The 19824-nt window shown below is 37.0% G+C and overlaps 1 protein-coding gene across 1 annotated transcript in view; it reads right to left on the reverse strand.

Moving 5' to 3' along the window:
- Positions 1-7053: 7053 nt before the first annotated feature.
- The window catches only part of LOC107716023 (serine-rich coiled-coil domain-containing protein 2-like), a 22889-nt gene continuing 10118 nt past the window's right edge, over positions 7054-19824 (reverse strand). Inside the window, exons 4-9 of the mRNA XM_016522335.1 lie at positions 18250-18349; positions 14706-14811; positions 12272-12440; positions 12023-12088; positions 11293-11391; positions 7054-7562 (exon numbers count right to left, since the gene is read on the reverse strand). Coding sequence (XP_016377821.1) covers positions 7425-7562; positions 11293-11391; positions 12023-12088; positions 12272-12440; positions 14706-14811; positions 18250-18349 — 678 coding nt within the window. The 3' untranslated portion in view covers positions 7054-7424. The remainder of the gene's footprint in view (positions 7563-11292; positions 11392-12022; positions 12089-12271; positions 12441-14705; positions 14812-18249; positions 18350-19824) is intronic.

Below are 19824 nucleotides of genomic sequence, written 5' to 3' on the forward strand. Positions count from 1 at the left end.
GAGGTCTTACGGGTTTGGAACGACATGAGGGTGAGTAATTCATGACAGAATTTTCATTTTTGGGTGAACTATCCCTTTAAAATTCTGGAGAGGAGTCAAATCCTTTAAAGCGTTGATTGCTTTTTTTCCCAAGTAATATACATTCTCTAATCTATGGAAGCTAATTGTCCACCTCTAAAATAAAATAATTATTTAATACAATAGTTTATCTTCACAATTTTATTATTATATACACTACCATTGAAAAGTTTGGGGTCGATAAGAATTTTTAAAGCAGTCTTTAGTGTCACATGATCCTTTAGAAATCATTCTTATATGTTAATTTGATCCTCAGGAAATCAAAGATCCTTGTGCTGCTTATTGTTTTTGTGGAAACCGTGATACGTTTGATTCATGCTAACTCCATACCTTGAACAGTAGTATATATATCTTATACTTATTTTTCATAATCACAATGTAATTTCATCTCTCACAACATCAGATTTATTATTTTATTTTTTGTTTGATTTTTCCTCTGAGGCAAAAACCGGTTTCCACACCCATTCCAGGTTAATGTGCAGACAACTATAACCAATTATAGCCATTTGTAGGTTGAATTTCCTATGGTTTTGCAGCTCTGTTTGTTTGATCTGACATGCCAACTTCTAGCTCAGTCAATGGGATGAGTTTGAGACAGAGCTACCTGTTTGTCCATTATTAATTATATTCAGAACAATATTCATAACATTTAATTTTGCCAAAGTAAATGTAAAATAATGTAACTGCAGACATAAAAATGCTCTTCTTCTATAGTGAATCCTATTACTCCTAGATCTCTCTCCCTCTCAAACACAATCTATTAAACCTGCATGTGTTCATGCCGTTTCAGACAACAAATGTTGGCTCTTCGACTGACCGCACTGGTGCACAGCAATGTGTATCCAAAATCCCTGCACAAACACACCTGAAGACAGGGCACAGCACAGCCATCCACACAAACACACTGTGGAACGAATGGTGTGATCCAACCAGTGCAGTGACCCACCTAGACCTGACAGAGACACTTCAAAACTGCCCAGCGGGCATCTGCTGACTTTGTCTAACCCTCTTAAACAGCTTCCACTTTCATCTGTCTCACACCACATCTCCTCCTCCTCTCTCTCTCTCATTACACTAATATCCTATTTATACAGCCCTGACTCACTGCCTGGTGTAACTATATTGTGTATATACAGTATCTCACAGAAGTGAGTACACCCCTCACATTTTAGTAAATATTTGAGCTTTATTACCAAGTATGTTTCACCATCATGATCAAGAAATCAAGGAGTATAACAGGTTTAATAACTTTTTTCTTATAACAAAAATAACTGAACATTTAAATGCAATAAAGCAATACAGAAAAATTTATAAAGTTAAAAGTTTTACACAGATTAAAGTGCAAAAGACTGTCAGAGAGTGAAAGTGCGCTTTCATCCAGAGCGTCTCTCACATGTTCCGCCATGTGCTTCACGTCCGCGCTTGTTTACATCAGAGTGCGCACACGTATTACACGCAGCATACAGCGGTGTTGTGCATTTTGACCAGTTTATGGGGGATTTTGCATTTTGACCACCCTGAGATGAGGGAACTAGACATTGCATTTGCTAATGCTTATGGGGAAACCCCTTCCTCCAAATACTACTGAAGCCTTATTGAATCACATCAGTAACACTGGCCAATGGCATTCAAGTGCACGAAATATGAAGGGCTTCTCTCTTTATATAAGGCAACACTTGGACATCATCCATTCAGAATCTTGACTGAAGCAACTTGGAATTATTAGATCCTGACCTAGGTGACATGGCAGTAAGTGCAATGTCTTGTTCCCTCATCTCAGGGAACCGAGGTTACGTGAGTAACCGGAGACGCTCCCTTACAATTCATAACTTCGATATTGCATTTTCTAATGCTTATGGGGAACGAATAAAGCTAAACCTAAACCAGCTAAAACGATGCTGCGTCACACCGGGGGTGGAATTAACACTGGTGAAACACTGGTGATGTGAAATAGCTGCGGCACCGGTGCCATCACGTATAAATCAGTTGAAGTTTGTTCATTTCAACGAAATCATGTCTCAGATCCACGAATGGGCGGAGTCCGCCATCTTTCTTTGGTACCAGAAAATAACGACTGTAGAAGCCACTCTCGCGATCTGCAAGGGGCACTGTCTCTACAGCACGTTTTGCAAGTAGGTTGTGTATTTCCTCTCGCAGAACTGAGGCATTCTGCTCCCGTACAGTGGACATTAACACACCGTTGAAACGGGGCGGTCTGCAGAAGAACTGAAGCATGTAGCGATACGCTTTGGCAAGAAGTGGCTAATGGCTTTCGACTGTTTTTGCACTTCAACAAAAAGCGTTCCGTGAAAGTCTACACCGCCGCCATGAGGGGTTCATGGGTGCATCCAGATGGGCAGTCTTATTTGAGTCTTTTAACTCTGAGTAAGCCACAGGTGACGATCTAGCACCACAAGATTTCCCATGTTTCCCAGTCAATCGCTCGAGCTGTCACCTTCGTCGCTCTAAGGGCCAGATCCATGGCACGTCGGAGCTCTTTGAAAACTTCAGGGTCCAGCCCGCCTTGAGCAGTTTAGCCTGATAGACCTCGAGGATTGCCATCACATGCAGTGCTGAAGCTGCTTTGAACACTGCAGAGAAAGCCTTGCCGGCAAAGTTCAATGCGGCTGCCGGACAGAGATGGGCAGCAATGGCTTCTTCCACTAGTGGGGAGTTTAACTTACCCCAATTGGTCAGAGCCATCCACAGAAGAAAGGAGGGAAGATCCCTGATTGTGCACTCGACCGGTGAGCAGTGCGTTCCAAGAATTTGATATTTCATCGTGCACCTTGGGTGAAAAAGGGGCCGGGTCTCCGCAAAGTGTCCTTCCGGCTGTGGTCCGACTTGAGGTACCATTCGTCCAGACAGCTTCTGGCTGGCTTGGCAGGAGGCGCCCACTCTAAACCGAGCTCATCAACTGCCTTGGACAGGACGTGTAGGAGCTCTACATTACTATGATGGAGGTCCCCTGCGTCGCTGTCGTGGGGCGCAGTATAATCCAGCGGGCTGTTGGACCACTCATCCTTCGCAGACGCTGCCACCGAAATAGCATCTTCCTCATCCTCAAGTGCCCTCCATAGTGCCGAAGGACACCACATATTGCGCGTCAGGAGAGGGACGAAGATCAGTGGTCATGAAGCGCACTGGAAAGGAACCTGCAGCAGGGGGTGAGGGGAGTGTGGGCACTGAGGCAAAGCGAGCTTGTCACCTGACAGATCCACATCAGAAGCTCGTGGTACTTTCCTCATCGGACCGAAAGAGGCTGTAGAGGAAGAGCACAGCAGGGCAAAGAACGATATTTGGCTTTGACTAAACAACAAGTAAATGGGATATTCATCAGCACAACTGTATATTTGGCTTGCTTTTATCTCGTGTCTGTGAAACTATCTGTACTTTTTGATGGACAGAACCATTCATAGAGACTGCTGTTTTTTATTATGGTATGACCGATTTCAGATTCACCCACCTCTAAACAGCACATAAGAGCAAGTTTCTTCCTGTCTAAGTGGGTTGTTCCTGGCCATAATAAAGCTGTAAAGTGGGCCAGTCAAAATACTGGCCTGACCCTGACAGATCCATATCAGAAGCTCGTGGCACTTTCCTCCTCAGCTCGAAAGAGGCTGTAGAGTAAGAGCACGGCAGGGTTTGTTGGGCGAGTTCATCACCTTGGACGATGGCCAAGATGATGGTCATCAGAAGGTTTGATTGGCTCTGCGCAGGAGAGGCAATCGCAAGAGGTCATCCTTGTCTGAAGCTCACCGGAACACAGCAGGGGAAGAGTAGGCATTGTCCACTGCAGCGTGTAGATCACGGTGATTAGTCTTTGATGATAGGCTTCCTGCAGAAGGTTGGCTGAAGGAAAAGATTCTGAATGGATGACGTCCAAGCATTGCCTTATTTAGCGAGGGAAGCCCCCTCTATATTTCACGCGCTTAAACGCCATTGACCAGTGTAACTGGCGTGATTCAATAAGGTTTCAGTAGTATTTGGAGGAAGGAGTTTCCCCATAAAGCATTATCAAATGCAATGTTGAAGTGAACAAATCAAAAGGGAACAAATTATCGCTGTATGGCGCAAACCTGATGCCCAGAAAGTGAGCATGGTCTTGAGTCTCTCGAACCTTTTCATTATGAACAGAACACTAGACTTGTTTACCTTTATAACTCTGAGAGTATGTTTACATGCACAGCTATAATCGAGTTACAGCAGGGGTTTTTTGTTTTGTTTAGTTTTTTTGCTTAATCGAGCTATAGTGTTCATCTGTCTAAGTATACGTGACAAAAATTGGGTAACTGAATATATGAAGGATCTTCTGAAGCAAGCACACAAGACCAAGGCCGATTGTAGTTCAATTAATGTATACATTACCACTGGGGTCAGTAAGTAATTGTTTTTTTTTTTTTGTTTTTTTTTAATTAACACTTAATTAATGCAAGGATGCATTAAATTTATCAAAAGTGACAGTGAAGACATTTATAATGTTACAAATTATTTATATTCTAAATATTCTAAATACTTTTTAGAACTTATTGAAGAACCCTGAAAAAAATTATCAGTTTACACAAAAATATAAAGCAGTACAACTATTTTCAACATTGATAATAAGAAATGTTTTACTTGAGCCCCAAATTAGCAAATTACAATGATTTTTGAAGGATCATACGACACTGGAGTAACGGCTGCTGAAAATCAGCTTTGCCATCACAGGAATAAATCACATTTTAAAAAATATTTAAAAAGAAAATGGTTGTTATAAAACTTTAATATTTCATAAAATTACTGTTTTTACTGAATTATTGACCGAATAAATGCAGTCTTTGAGCATAAGAGACATCTTTCAAAAACATTAAAACATCTTACTGACCCCAAAAATCTGATTTTAGTCGGACTTTAAACTTTCATATGACATATCAAAAAAAGACAAAATTACTGTTTCAATCAAACAGAATTAGAACGATATTTGGCTTTGGCTAAATAACAAGTAAATGGGATATTCATCAGCACAACTGTATATTTGGCTTGCTATTAACTCATGTCTGTGAAACTTATCTGTACTTTTTGACAGACAGAACCATTCATAGAGACTGCTTTTTTTTATTATGGTATGACCAATTTCAGATTCACCCACCTCTAAAGAGCACATAAGAGCAAGTTTCTTTCTGTCTAAGTGGGTTGTTCCTGGCCAGAATAAAGCTGTAAAGTGGACCAGTCAAAATATTGCCTCAGCAAGACTCACTTAATGCTTAAATGAACAAGATACAGCACATTACTGAGTATGCACTCAATGTGCAATTTGCAGATTTCTCTTAAAATGGCAGTGTGTAGACAAGAATGATATGTAATAACTGTTTTACAAGACACAACTGGGGTAAACAAAATATGCTATGATATCTGGTACATAATTAATGTACAAGATGTCATTTACACAAGTAGGACATTTTCCTGAATCAACATTCTTTACAGAAATGAGTCCAATCAACCAGTCATCACCTGCTAATTTTAGGCATTAATTTAGCATTACAGAAAGAGTGAGATCTATGATCGCCTGAAAGGAACGTTGTTCCAAGGACAACAAAGGTAGTCCATCCAGGAAAATGTCACACTCGTGGTAAGCAGAACAAATATTTGAGTGTTTGAGTTATGATAAAGCCAGCAACCACTGATTAAAAATTGTTAACATGCTATACATTTCTTTAGAGTGTTTGCAGTTTTGTGACAAGTTATAACTGATTATTGATAATTTATTTCATCATAAACTCACGTGAAGTTTAACTTTTAACATCCCGTCAAAAAACCTTAAAGTGGTAGTTCAATGAAAAAAAAAAAGAAAATTCTCTCATTATTTCCTCACCTCTCAGAATTCATTAAAAATATCTTCATTTTTGTTTCGAAGTCACATGGTTGTGGAACAACATGAGGGTGAGTAAATTGATAAATTTTCTATTTTTGGGTGAACTATCCCTTTAAGCTAATATTTCCTGCCATTTCTAAGATTTTACAACTGATTTTCTACATTAAATTGTAGGGATGTAACAATTCACTCAACTCACGATTCGATTCACGATTTTGATTTCACGATTCGATTCGATTCACGGTTATTATAATTTTTTTTAACAAAATTAGATTTAAGACAAATTATAAATTAAATGTGTCCTTTTATTATTGCTTGGACAAAATGCTGCACATTTCTTTGTGAAATTGAAATATAAATCTTATCAAAAAAAAAAAAAGTTCACCCACTTGTCCTGTCCATACCTTCATGGCTTCTTTTTTTTTTTAATGGAACACATGGTTTATCAGAATGTCAGAGATGCATGTTCCATATAATGAAAGTGAATGGTGACCAAGCGCTATTAAGTGCCCAAAATAACACATTTTCAAAAAAATCATACACTATACGAATCATACACTATATTCAAAGTTTTTTAAAACCATATAACAGCTTAGTGCAAGAAACAGACTAAAATTTCAATTATGACAGATAATTTTGCTTGACAGCCATGGTCACTATTCACTTTGATTATATGGAAAAGAGCAGCAGCAATCTTCTAAATGTTCATTTATGTCCCACAGAAGAAAATTCATATACTGTAGGTGGTGAAAGTCATACAGGCAAAGAAAATGAAACTTTGAACTCTTTTATTTTTTAAACACTAACATATATGCAAACTGAACAAGTTGTCCTGTTATCTCCAATCCCCAATAACTGTTTATTTCTCTTCCTCATTTCCACTTCCAAATTCTCATCCATCTCTTGTTATCTCCCTCAACTCTCTCTCCTCCCTATAACCTCTCCTGATTTCAGCTTTCACCGTGTGCCGTTAGCTTTACTGATTGTGTGCCGGTCCTCAATAAGAACACGTCCCCTGGTGAACTTCCCAGGCTGGGGCTCTGAAAGCTAAACCACTGGAGTAAGTGCAGCATGGCTTCACCTAAATAGGAGATGACAATCATTCTGCACTCTGTAGCAGATACCCGGTTTCCCCTAGCAGCTGCAAATTGGCCAAATCGGCACCTCGGCAAACTAGCCTCAGCTCAGTGCATCCCGCGAGACCGTCGGGCTATTTCACCATGAAAAATGAATGCGAGGGAGGAAAGGATGGAGGAGAGGAAAAGAACAGAAGGAATGTGTTGTCTGATTTATCAGCCCTGACAACACATTTGTTTCCCCCTTTTGTAAACAACTAGCCACCTATAAAGCCTAGAGAGGTTTAGAGGGAAACAGGAAATAAAAACGAGGCAGACGGCTCACCAAGGACACACACAGATACACTCGTCTCACTACACTGACATTTTGGGAGAGTTTTGGGTGCCTTGATGATGCGATCAAGTTGACATGCACGTTGTTAGCCAGATAGCGAGAAATGACTCACAGCAGGGTGATGATGGGGCGGGCGCCACACCGTCTGAGTGGATTTATCATGATGAGTTCTTCTCTCACCTTTGACCCCTGACTTCTGCTGATGACATTGACATCTCACTGGCTGAAAGAAAAAGAATCAAAGCAATGTGTGCAAATCAAATTATTCTAAATATGAGTAGTTTGAATGTCTTATCCATTCAAAACTTGCTCCCATAATGCTAGAGTGCTGTGAGTAGTTTCCAGGGCATTGTTAGTAGAGAGAACTCGATCATTATTGTTTTTTTCTCACCAATAACCAGGGTTTGAAATTAACTTTTTCACTCACCAGCCAATTTGGCTACTACATTTTTAAGTTACCGGCCATTCATAATTTCTACTAGCCAAAAAAATTAAACAAATAAATTATGAAAAAAAGGCCAGAGGTAAGCCAACAGCTTAAGGCTGTCCACGCTGGATGCGACAAAGTGACCATTGCAAATCATTTGTACTTTGTAAAACAGTAGGGGTGAACTATCCCTTTAAGAACTTTATACTATTTGTAAATGGAAAACACCTCATTTATAAGTGTCTCTAAATTACAGAGACACTGGTTTTTATCTTTAATCAGGCTCTTGCTGAATTAACATTTTACTTAAATTAAAATGAATTAGAATGAAACATTTAAAGATAAATAAGCTATTAAAGTTTGTTTACATTGCAGTTTGTTTACATGCATTTTACCTTGTCGTGGCTGTTTTCAGGCAGAACCTTTAATGTTGTCATATCACACAACTGTATAACACAATTCGGTGTCATTTCTGAATGGATTTGTGCTGTTTATCTCTTATAAATCGTGGCGGAAGCGCAGCGCTGTGCGGGAGACAGATCCCGCTCTGCTTTAACGTGCGGCTGGCGGATGCACCTGGTAGCGCCGCTTCACACTTTTGGAGTACTTGCTTTTTGCAGTTTCGCGTGGGCTGTAATTTAAAAACAGCGCCTAATATGAGGTCTCCCTCGCTTCGGCGATCGATCCACCGGGAATGTCCCGGTGCTCCCGATGGCCAGTAGCTACATAGCTGGGTATGTTCAAGTAAGCTAGATGCCCAGATGCTGCGCAATTAGGCTTATTTAATATATCATGATGTGTCTCGAGTTCAGTATTTACACTAAATCTGTGCAGATTTGGCTTACATGAACTTCCTCAAGAAATGAATTAGTAAACATAATTTACGAAAAGTAACCCGCCAAATTGGCTAGTGATTTGACAGCGTTACCCGCCACAGCTGATTTTTGCATTTGGCGGGTTGGCGGGTGTTCATTTCAAACCCTGCCAATAACCATACCAAATTTTTATGTTAGCAAATTTATAGTGTTCTGATAACCAATTTTAGGAACTGATAGTTTAATTATCGTTTTATTTTTGACTGACATGGCATAACTAAAAAAAAAAACATTAAAGTACAATAAAAACAATGCATTATGAATTTATAACAATAATAAAAATAATAATAAAGTTGAATACATTATTCATAATAAATTATTTTTGTCATATCTATGCAAAGTAGTTTCGCAATCAAAATTTTCTTAGAACTATTTTTTTGGTTTTATTTTTGACAAGTGACAACTAAAAATCATTAAACAACAATGCATTATGAATTATTATAATTAATACTAATAATAATAAAATAATTTAAATATAAATAAATTAATAAATTAAAATAAAGCCATTTATTATTATTATTATTATAAATGGTGTAATACATTATTCCTAATAAATCATTATTTTTATATTTACGCAAAGTTTTGCGATCTAAATTTTCTTAGAACCGTTAAAACATTTTTTTAAACTATTTAAACAGAAAACTCTGAAATCAGGTTGTTAGTAACAGCACCTCTCCTAAACAAGCCACACAATTTGAGGTATCATTCATGGCAGTAGCACAAGAAGTGAGGGAGAGTTTAAATTCCCTAACCAATGTATAAGTAATACTGATCCTTGCCTTAACCACCACTAATAACATACTCTTGTTCTAATGTAAAGAAATCTAAATTGCTTTCATCTTTGCTTTGCAATCAGCATAATGCAAAAGAGGTGAGCAAGTTTATTAGTGCTAGTGATATAATTGCTTACTGAAGGTGACAGTAATTGGGATTAAAGGTTAAAGTGCACCATTCGCTGTTTTTATGGCTTGGAACGGTGAAGTTAATGAACATTATGAGATGTGGGTTTGTTCTGAGAACATCTTGTCCTGATTTATTGATTTATCTTATTCATGCAGACATGGAGTTAGCATGACTTTAGTATCTTCTAGCAGACACTCCAGGCTCTGATTAGCCACTCATGTATTATGTATTTTCAATTAGGCCTGTCGCGATAATTAAATAACCGTCTAATCGCGATTATTTGATCTAACTGCGGTTGTTTCAGACAATCGCGATTATTGTGCTTTTTATACAAGACAAGGGGGAGTCATACACCAAAAGAAACAGAAGAGCACCAGTTTGCTTTTCATGCACTGTATAGCCTATATCATCTGAAGCCATTCCATAGCTTAATGTGAGGGACGCAATTGTATTTACATTGTTAAATTTAAGTTTACAGAAACTCATCTTCCTTCTGCTGCAGCTGTCAGTTATTCTCCGCTCAGCATTCAAACAGCACGTCACGTTCAGTTATGACAGTCAGCACGGTAAAACTCTCTCTCCAAGATTATATATTCCCATTATAATACTTGATGTGTAGATAAAGGTCTGGGGATTCGCATAAAATGACATCTTGCTGGAGTTCATGACTCATTTCTAGGGCGCGATGCGGAAAACGTGGACGGAATCGCGGAATCCAGTCATAAAAACATAATTCACAGTTAAACGCGGAATGTCACGGAATTTGTCCAATTTTGAATGAATTAATCAAAAGTAGGTCATTACACTTAAATCAAATCGTGATATGGACTAGTATCTGTAAATATTAAGAATTTGGAAAAAAATTTAACTGAATTTAGGAAAAAATAAAACGGATTTCATAAGGCCCTACATTTCTCTTCTCTTTGTTTGTACGTGTGGAGTGCATGTTGCTTCAAGCACATCATTCTGCACCCTAGATGTGCATAAGCACTGTGACTCCATGTTGCTTCAAGTGCATCATTCTGCACCCTGGATAAAAGCTTTGTGCTGCTCTGTTTGAAGCGTTTCACAATATCAAAATTTTGCACACAGAAAGATTATTAGAAGCCTTTCTTTTTCTCATGAATGTATTTTGTAAGAATACAAATAGTTAACAGAACAAACATGTTTAAATTGTATAATGTGCACAAAAGATTTTCTTGCAAGATTTTTTTTGCTGCCAAATTATACAGACAGCTAGTTTAATTTCATAGCTTATATATTTTTATTCAAATTTAGTTTTTCTCTTTAATGAGGAAGTGAGTATTTAGTGGATTGTGTTTAACAAAGGGTTTAAAAAAAAGAGTGACCATTAGTTCCACAAAGACAGTATTGATATTCTGTAGTGGTGTCGAAAAAAAATAGAGCTGGTGTTGGATATTGGCCGATTCTTAGAATTTGGAATACTCTATGTAATCTTACACTGCAAAATAATAACTCAAAAAAGATTAAACGATAACATCATAATTATTTACTGAACCCTTAAATTAATCATAATTATATAATGAAAGCCATAAAAATCAGACAATTAATCGTGATAATCGGCATAATCGCCAAAGCCCTAAAACAGACAATTAATCACAATAACCGTGACTATTTTTAGACAATTAATCGTCAGCCAAATTTCATAATCGTGACATTAATTAACCTATTTTCAATCAATAAAAATGAGCACAAGTGTGAATGTGTCAGGAATGGCGATGGCTCACAGATTGTTGATGCTGTTGATGAGTGAGCCGTGTAATGATTTTATCTTTATTTTTCAGCTCTTCCCTGAGATGCGCCACCTCCTTCATCAGTTCTTCCATCTGGCACACACAAATACAAAACAAATACTAAAATCATACACAAAAAATATTAGATTGTATACATATAAATAACACAAGTGTACAGAAGGAAAAAGGGGTGCATAGAGCTGTTGGCGTCAATTTATAGACCAAAACGCAAGACTAATTCACCATGGGTTCCCTCTGGAATTACTAATGGCTTTTTACAATAGCAGTTTGCAATTTATGAATATAATAAGGTCTGTGGTAAACATTACATCAGATATATTAAAGCTTCATTCTACCTCATAAATTACACACAACTCAAATGTAAATTATGAAACAGTGTGCTTTAAAAACACAAGCTACTAACACTAGGAACCTCATGCACTTATAGTTTTAGCCTTTATGTAGCAACTTGCTCGCAACATGCATTTTTAACAGCTTCAAAGTTTATGTTTTAAGATATGAATGCGTGTAATTTATGCTATAGAACAAACTGGGACAATTTCTTCCAGTATAAGCATTTAGAATTTGAAAACCACATTTATAGATACACATTAGAAATTCCTGAGGGAGCCCATGGCTTGAAAATGCCAATGTTCTTTTTCAGGGTTTAGGACAGCAAGATGAACAGCTCTATTCAGGTGGGTGTTTATGGGATGTTACAGACCTGCTGGGCTCTGCTGTCATCTTCTCTGGAATCCAAACTCTCTGGAGTAATCTCACCATCATCCATCTACATAAAATTACAATTTATTAAGGAGTTAAAATGCTCATGTTTACAACTTATCCGGTTCTTTTATTCTTTCCTTCTTTTTGTTTTAGCCCTACACACATACTAAAAGCTGCTCAGAGGGTAACAGCTGGGTTTGCATATGTAAGTGCAAATTTGACTCTTCCAGCTGTGTGTGTGTGGTACCTGCAACAGACTCTTAAGTTTGAGCAGCTGTGATTTGACAGATGAGCAGTCCTCCGTCATGTGCTTGAGAGTGAGTTCATCTAGCGCCACCGTGTGACTGTCATGCTGAACTGCAGGATGGAAGGGCCGATGGCCTGTATGACAGGCATCATAACGAAACCCAGCCAGCCTAAAGTAAGAGAGAGTTCAGATTTAATATAATTTATAGAAAGAAAAAAAAGAAAAAGAAACAAAAATCAGCATCAAAGCATTAAAGCAAAACTTTCTTGATCTTTGAAACCAAAAGTGATGAAAACAAACTTTCAGAAGTCAAAACTTTCTCTCCAGTTCAAAAAGACTGCAAAATCAGCCAAATTCCAAACTTCATGATGTCAACCAGAATGCACAGACTACTTAGTAGTCAGATGACTATTTACACATCAACAACGTCTATTCAATGTTCTGGAAATTGGCATTATTATTTCTAAATCACCAGAAGATATTTTTATTCCTGTATATATCTGGCAATTAAAGTTTCTTTAATTAATGTGGCTGAAGTTTATTTTTAACAACGTCTCTCATATCAACATTCTGACTTCTGTTTCATCACTCTGACTAACATGTGTGACATATTTCGGTGCAGTTGCTTTGTTAACTTGTCACAATCTACACTACCGTTCAAAAGTTTGGGGTTTTTATGTAATTTTTGAAATAATTAATACTTTTATTCAGCAAGGATGCATTAAATTAACCAAAACTGACAGTAAATACATTTATAATGTGGCAAAAGACTTCTATTTAAATTAATGCTGCTGATAATACATTGATAATAATCATGTTTCTTGAGCACCAAATCAGCATATTAGAATGATTTCTGGCAATATGACACTGAAGATCGGAATTATGGCTGCTGGGTATAGTTTTGCAGCCACAGAAATAAATTACATTTTTAAATATATTAAAATAGAAAACAGCTATTTTAAATAGTTATATTTCATAATAGTACTTTTTTAACTTTCAAATAAATGCAGCCTTGGTGAGCACAAGACACTGCTTTCAAAAATATTTTAAAAATGTTACAGACCCCAAACTTTTAAACAGCTGTTCATGAAAGTTGGTGCAGCACAAATTATAATGAATTATAATGCACTATAATGAAAATTTCATTCTGAGGGTCAGAGATAGGGTAAAAAATGATAATAAAAAAATTTACTATATTAAATTAACTATTAATAATGTTGCTGATGCAAAAAAAAAAAAAAAAAACTATTATGAATGGATCTCAGAGCAAAAGAAATATTAAGAGATTTAATATAATATAATTAAAATAATTAACCCTGTATTATACATTTTACAGTTCTACTCCTGGATGCTATATATAGTATTCCACTTAGACTAAAATATAATTTATCGTAAATATATAATAATAAGGGTTGGGTATCGTTTGAATTTTATCGATTCCGATAAGATAAAAAAAATCCATTAAACAAATTTGAAGTCAAATATTTAGATGTCAAACATATTTATTCTGTTTTATGTCTATGGTTTTATCAAAAAATACCACAGAAAAAAACAACTAAATTTCAAACATTAAATTGTTAAAGACAAGTAAACAAATTAATTAGCAATAGCATAAATAAATAAAACTGAACAAATGTCAGGTACAGAAATTGAAATCAAAAGTTTAAATACACTGTATAGTTTTTTTTCATAAATAAAATATTGATTAATCCTCATTAAATTACGAAAGATATTCAGTCAGTTAATGATTTTCTTTTGTTCTTTGATTAACATTAATGATAGGGCAGCATGTTTATTAGACGGCTGTCTCTTTAACACCGAACACACAGAGCGAAAAATACTGTTACACATGCGTTTTCTTTCTCATCTGTTTACGTTCACTTAAGACAAAAAAACGGCTGTGTTTATGATGATATACCGACGTATTTCGTGCATACTGGTCGATAAATGTGAAGAGAAGTCAGTTCTGGCCCGGAACAACCTTTGTGGAAATGCACGCAACAGTTCGAGAACAGACACAGGTCGGGAACCTGCATCGGGACCACTGTTCTCTGTGCTCGCGCTTCAGATGTGTGCGCTGCACGCAAACAGTGTGCAAGTTCTTTCCCTTCCTGCACTTAAATAGCTTAAAATCACATTAAAATGTGAATGCGGGAATCGTTAGGCGGAATCGAAATGCACATGTCTTATCGAATACCCGATTATTGGAAATTTGGAACCGGTTCTAAAATGGAACCGGTTTTCGATACCCAACCCTAATAATAATATATAATAGTATACTTTTAAAAAATAAAAATATAAACCCTAACAGCCACCTATGTGAAACCGCTCTTGATTGCGGTATGTAACACCCACTTTTCATAATCCAATGAATTCCTGTTCTACATTTTTACTATCATGTTTAATTAGGAAATGTGTGTTCCAAGGCATTCACCTGTTGTCATTATGAGCATGATCCATTCCACTCCATCTCTGTTGTCTCCTCCTCCATTGAGTCGGCCGGCCTCCCCTGTCAGAGCGCTCGAAGTGGGCCATCCTATCTGCATGCACAGAGGGGTCAACAGCAGTCAATGACAAATAAACAAATGCACTGAACAACCGCCCACAACCCAATTCACTTTTAAACACACAATTCAGTTAGTCTCCAAGAAACACTCAGATACAGACACACACTCCTTGGAAAAAGAAGGTCATCTTTCTCTGGGAGGTTGAGCTCTTAAGAGTTTCGATACAAAGCATTCACACCGCCCGAGGCGAGATATCAGGGCAAACTTACACGAACACACTCTGAGGCATACGAAATCTCTCTGTCTCACACACACACACACACACAAGCACTCTTTCAATCTTTCTATACACTTCTAGCACAGAATAAGACAGTAAGAAGAACAGACAGAAAACTAAGCTCCAAAACAGACCTGCTACATTCCTCTTGTCCTTGCTGTCTGGTTCACTGCCAGAGACTCAAAAACAGACTCGAAAAACAGTCCAAAACTCACCCACACGAATACAAATAACCTTAGAACTAAGAGCAGAGATGGTCTGTTTTGACTGACACATCCAAAAGAAAAGTTTGAAATGCAGCTGGACAAAAATTCCCCAAAGTTAAAAATTCCAAAGTTGTGTGGTGTATAACTCCAAAACAAAAGTACGTACAAAACTTTCAAAAATTGACCAAATTCCTATGACTTTCTCACTGGCCAGCCGAGCATCTGCGAATCCAATAACTTTTCCGCCCTGTTAAAACGTGGGTGAGTTTGTGAGTTCTGGGAACTCCCTGGGAGATTTGACCAGAACCAGACACATACAGAGACACACAGCTGTAATCCCTGAGCCGTGGGACCTTCAGAAGAGAAGGGGAACTGATGGTAGTGCTCTCGACCGAAGTCGGCACAGCCCTAGGGCAGGGTCTCCACTCTGGTCACAGGAACTAGTGTCAAAACAGCAGGACTTCCTGCCTGCCAAGTGGACGGATCAACCATGGAAGGAATGAAGGAGGGAAGGAGACAGACAGACAGGGAGGGGAGAGACAAGGGGGAGGGGATTCTGAAGTCATCTATTCCCTCCTCTGGCTCTTTCTGGCTCTGCAACCCCCTTCACATGACTGCAGGGCATGATGCCTGGGGTTATAAATACAACACACACACACGCGCATACCACACACATACACAGCACTGTAAAACTGACTGATTCCTACTGATGGCTCAGGCCAAAATACTGAAAGTAAACATGACAAAACTCAAAAGCCAAGCAAAAATACACCAATGCTCATAAGAAACATTTTTTTAAACATCTGAGCTAACAAACAGCTGAAAGAACGGTCCCAAACAAGAAGGGATTGTGCTCGTCATTCCTGCACTCATTCACTGAAATGTCATCTGTGAAGAGTATGTAATGAAGTGTATTGTTTGCCATTTCTAATGTGGAATTTGTCTACGTACACAAGACTTTGGAATCTGCAGAACCCGTAACCACCCTGTGACCTCACTCGCACACTCTAAAATCACACTTTGAGATTGAAGAAAACAGGAAGCGACATTAGGACATTCTCTTCCAAAACTGAGAGTTTATCTGAGAGTCACTCGGTTGACATTCAGTATTCAGGATTTCTGGCAGGGACTGTCTTGAATAGTAACTCATTCATGACAGGCAAGTAACACAGGCACTATTGTATGTCTTTACTGTTATATATTTGAATTTGTTTAACAGTATGTGCCATTACAGGACAGTTAGTGCAATATAGCAATATACACTTCCGTTCAAATGTTTGGGTTCGGTAAGATTTTATGTTTAAGAGTATTAATTTATATATTTTTTAAAACTGTTGAACTGTAGTGTATAATGTTGCATTAATGACTAATTTATGTTTTTTTGACAGTATTTGGCAATTGACATGCAAAGTCAAGCAGTGACAGCAGTGTCTTTCAGTGTAACTTGCAAAACTTAGTCTAACACTACTTTAGGTATTTTTTTTCTATTTTTTTTCTAATTCTTGATCATTATTATGCATGCATTTAATGTCCTCAAATTAACTGAAAGACTAAATTTAAAAAAATTATACATTTAATATTAATATTTAAATAATTATATATTTATACATTTAAAAATTAATGTCACATTACAGCACTATTAAATTAACTGCACAGAAGCCAAGAGGTGAATAAAAATGGAAAATAACTTAAAATTAGGGCTGAACGATTAATTGCATTTGCGATAATATCGCGATATGAAATAACGTGATTTTTCAATCGCAGAGGCTGCGATTACACGGTCACGTGACACGCGAGAGTAAAGAGGGGTGTTCGACTTGAAGATCAGATCGGAGTATGACATCAAAGTAAGGCGAGAGAAAGCTTAATGAGACGTCCGCGCTCTCTTATAGCTCTCGCAGTACTTTGATGACACACACCCATCGGTCTAAGCAGCGCTGCTTCAAGTCGAGCGCGGGCCATCAGCAGAAAAAGAAAATAAATAAAACAGTAAACAGCCAAAGGACGTAACTTAGAATGGGAGATGGATCGGTTTGTGAAAGGGAAGCTTTAAAAAAAATAATTGCATATTAAATCGCAATCGCAATATTAATAAAAAAAATCGCAATTTGATTATTTTCCAAAATCGTTCAGCCCTACTTAAAATACTTACACATTCATATGAAATAGGTATTTTGACCTAATATTTTAGGTTAATTTACTATAATGTTTTGCTGGGGGAAAAAGAAACCATATAAGCTTTAACTCATGATTCATCCATCAAACATATAAAAAAACAAAGCTCCAAACAGCCAACAGTCATATAATAAATAATCCAGAAAAAGCCCTTCCCACACTGTCTTGAAAAATAATACACTAGCTTTTGGAAAAGAAGTCCTGGGTTCTGGGTTAGCCAGTCATGTCAGATCTCTACAACACTTTACATTCCACAAAACATGAATTCAAATACAAAATGATATATTAAATCCAACTGAATTAATGATATACTGAATTCAATCTCTTCATCACATTAAATTAATTCAAATCACGCCGAGCTGAAGGAAACTCTGACATGGCCATCCGTACAAAAGTCATTCACATTCAAAATAGTGATTATCACTTGCACTTGGCTGTGATCTATCAACATAATGATTAAAACTGATCAACTATCATTATATATGCAAACGGAAGATTAATTAATAGATCAAAGATAAACGCAAGGATGATTATATTAGAAATTTAATTCAAGTGGACTATTGTGGTTACAAAGGTAAATAGCTGATGATAAACTCCTGTACTGGTGTTCAAAAGAATAAGAGAGACATTTATTTATTTATTAAGTAATGTATTAACCAGATTTCCAAGTTTTGAGAAAACTGATGCAGGTGTGATTCTATTAAACTTTTCATATCTGTAAGCACTTTAGACATCAAACAGAAGGCAGCTTTGGCTTATTGAATGATTGCTGGTTATACTACTCAATTACACTGTATGTTTGTGTGTACTAACCACTGAGTAAGGCCCTGTCCTCTGACAGATCCACATCAAGCATGAGGTCATCATCTTCCAGGTCACATGAGCCAGTGTTATCCAAGTTGTTCAGAATGTCCTGTGCATGAGAAACAACAAATGAGAGAGAGTGTGTTTAATAGAGATGGAAAAATGCATTACATTTACCAGAAAAGACATTTGTGGTAATTCACTCACACTCTTTATGTAAGGACAATCGCATAAAAGAAAGGGAATAAAATAGATACAGCCACCAAAAGCTACATGAATACAAACTAAATGTTTTTCGCTTAACATGAAGAGCATATACAGTGGGTACGGAAAGTATTCAGACCCCCTTAAATTTTTCACTCTTTGTTATATTGCAGCCATTTGCTAAAATCATTTAAGTTAATTTTTTTTCCTCATTAATGTACACACAGCACCCCATATTGACAGAAAAACACAGAATTGTTGACATCTTTGCAGATTTATTAAAAAAGAAAAACTGAAAAATGCTCAGTATTTAGTAGAAGCACCCTCTTGATCTAATACAGCCAGGGAAAAAAATTAACTTAAATGATTTTAGCAAATGGCTGCAATATAACAAAGAGTGAAAAATTTAAGGGGGTCTGAATACTTTCCGTACCCACTGTATATAAAAACGACGACTTCTCGGGCCATCTGATTATTCGAAAATCCAAAAGCACACCAAGGTGAAAATCAATATGCCTCAACAAAACCTCAATTTGTCCTCAGACAGAAAATGAAAGAGGACATTTCAAGCTGTGTGGCAGACGCACAAGGGGCAGTTATCAGCTATTGCGGTGCTGTTTAATGCATTTTAAAGCGATTCTGAACATCAAGTCTGGCACGGAGAGTTCAAAAGAAAATAAGCTCTTTGAAGAAAGATGTTCTCCCATTTCTATGTGCTAAAAGATGGCAAGAAATACCATAAAACAAGGCCTCACGGCTTAGCCTTGATTTGGACAACGCAAAGAAATTACTCTGATGTGGCTCATCTTAAAAGTGTGTTTCTCAAGAACCGCTCTGAACTGATTTCAAGGTTGGGAGTAAAATTTGAGAGCAGGAGTGTCTTAAAGGCCTGGAACCAATTGAAAGGATATTTAGCTCATTTATTTCATGATTCATCATTTCCAAAACATACAAAAAATACTGCATGGCACTATCAGGGGTTAAAGCAAAAAAAAATCCTGAGCCTGAACTTTTTTCCGGGGGTTGCGAGATGAGACAAAATGCATATACTTGGTTCAATAGAACGAGACAATGTTTTAATACTTTAAGAAATATTTGAATGACAAAATATTTGTCTTTTAATTACAAAAAGTACAATGCCGTTATATTTTGAAATGTTTTAACAAATCTAGGGCTTAACTAATAATTATTTTGCTAATCAAGTAATCTACTGATTATTTTGACAAGTATGTTTTAGTAATACAAACAGAACTAAGTGAAAAACAGGCTTTAATATGACTATATTTATATATAAACTAATGATGAGGCAATAATAATTGGCTCAAATAAAGTATCAAAACCAAGTACATGGTTTTATTGAACAACTGTTAAATACATAAT

This window comes from Sinocyclocheilus rhinocerous, unplaced genomic scaffold (genome assembly GCF_001515625.1).
Source record: "Sinocyclocheilus rhinocerous isolate Xijiao unplaced genomic scaffold, SAMN03320098_v1.1 scaffold749, whole genome shotgun sequence".
Taxonomy (NCBI): Eukaryota; Metazoa; Chordata; class Actinopteri; order Cypriniformes; family Cyprinidae; genus Sinocyclocheilus; species Sinocyclocheilus rhinocerous.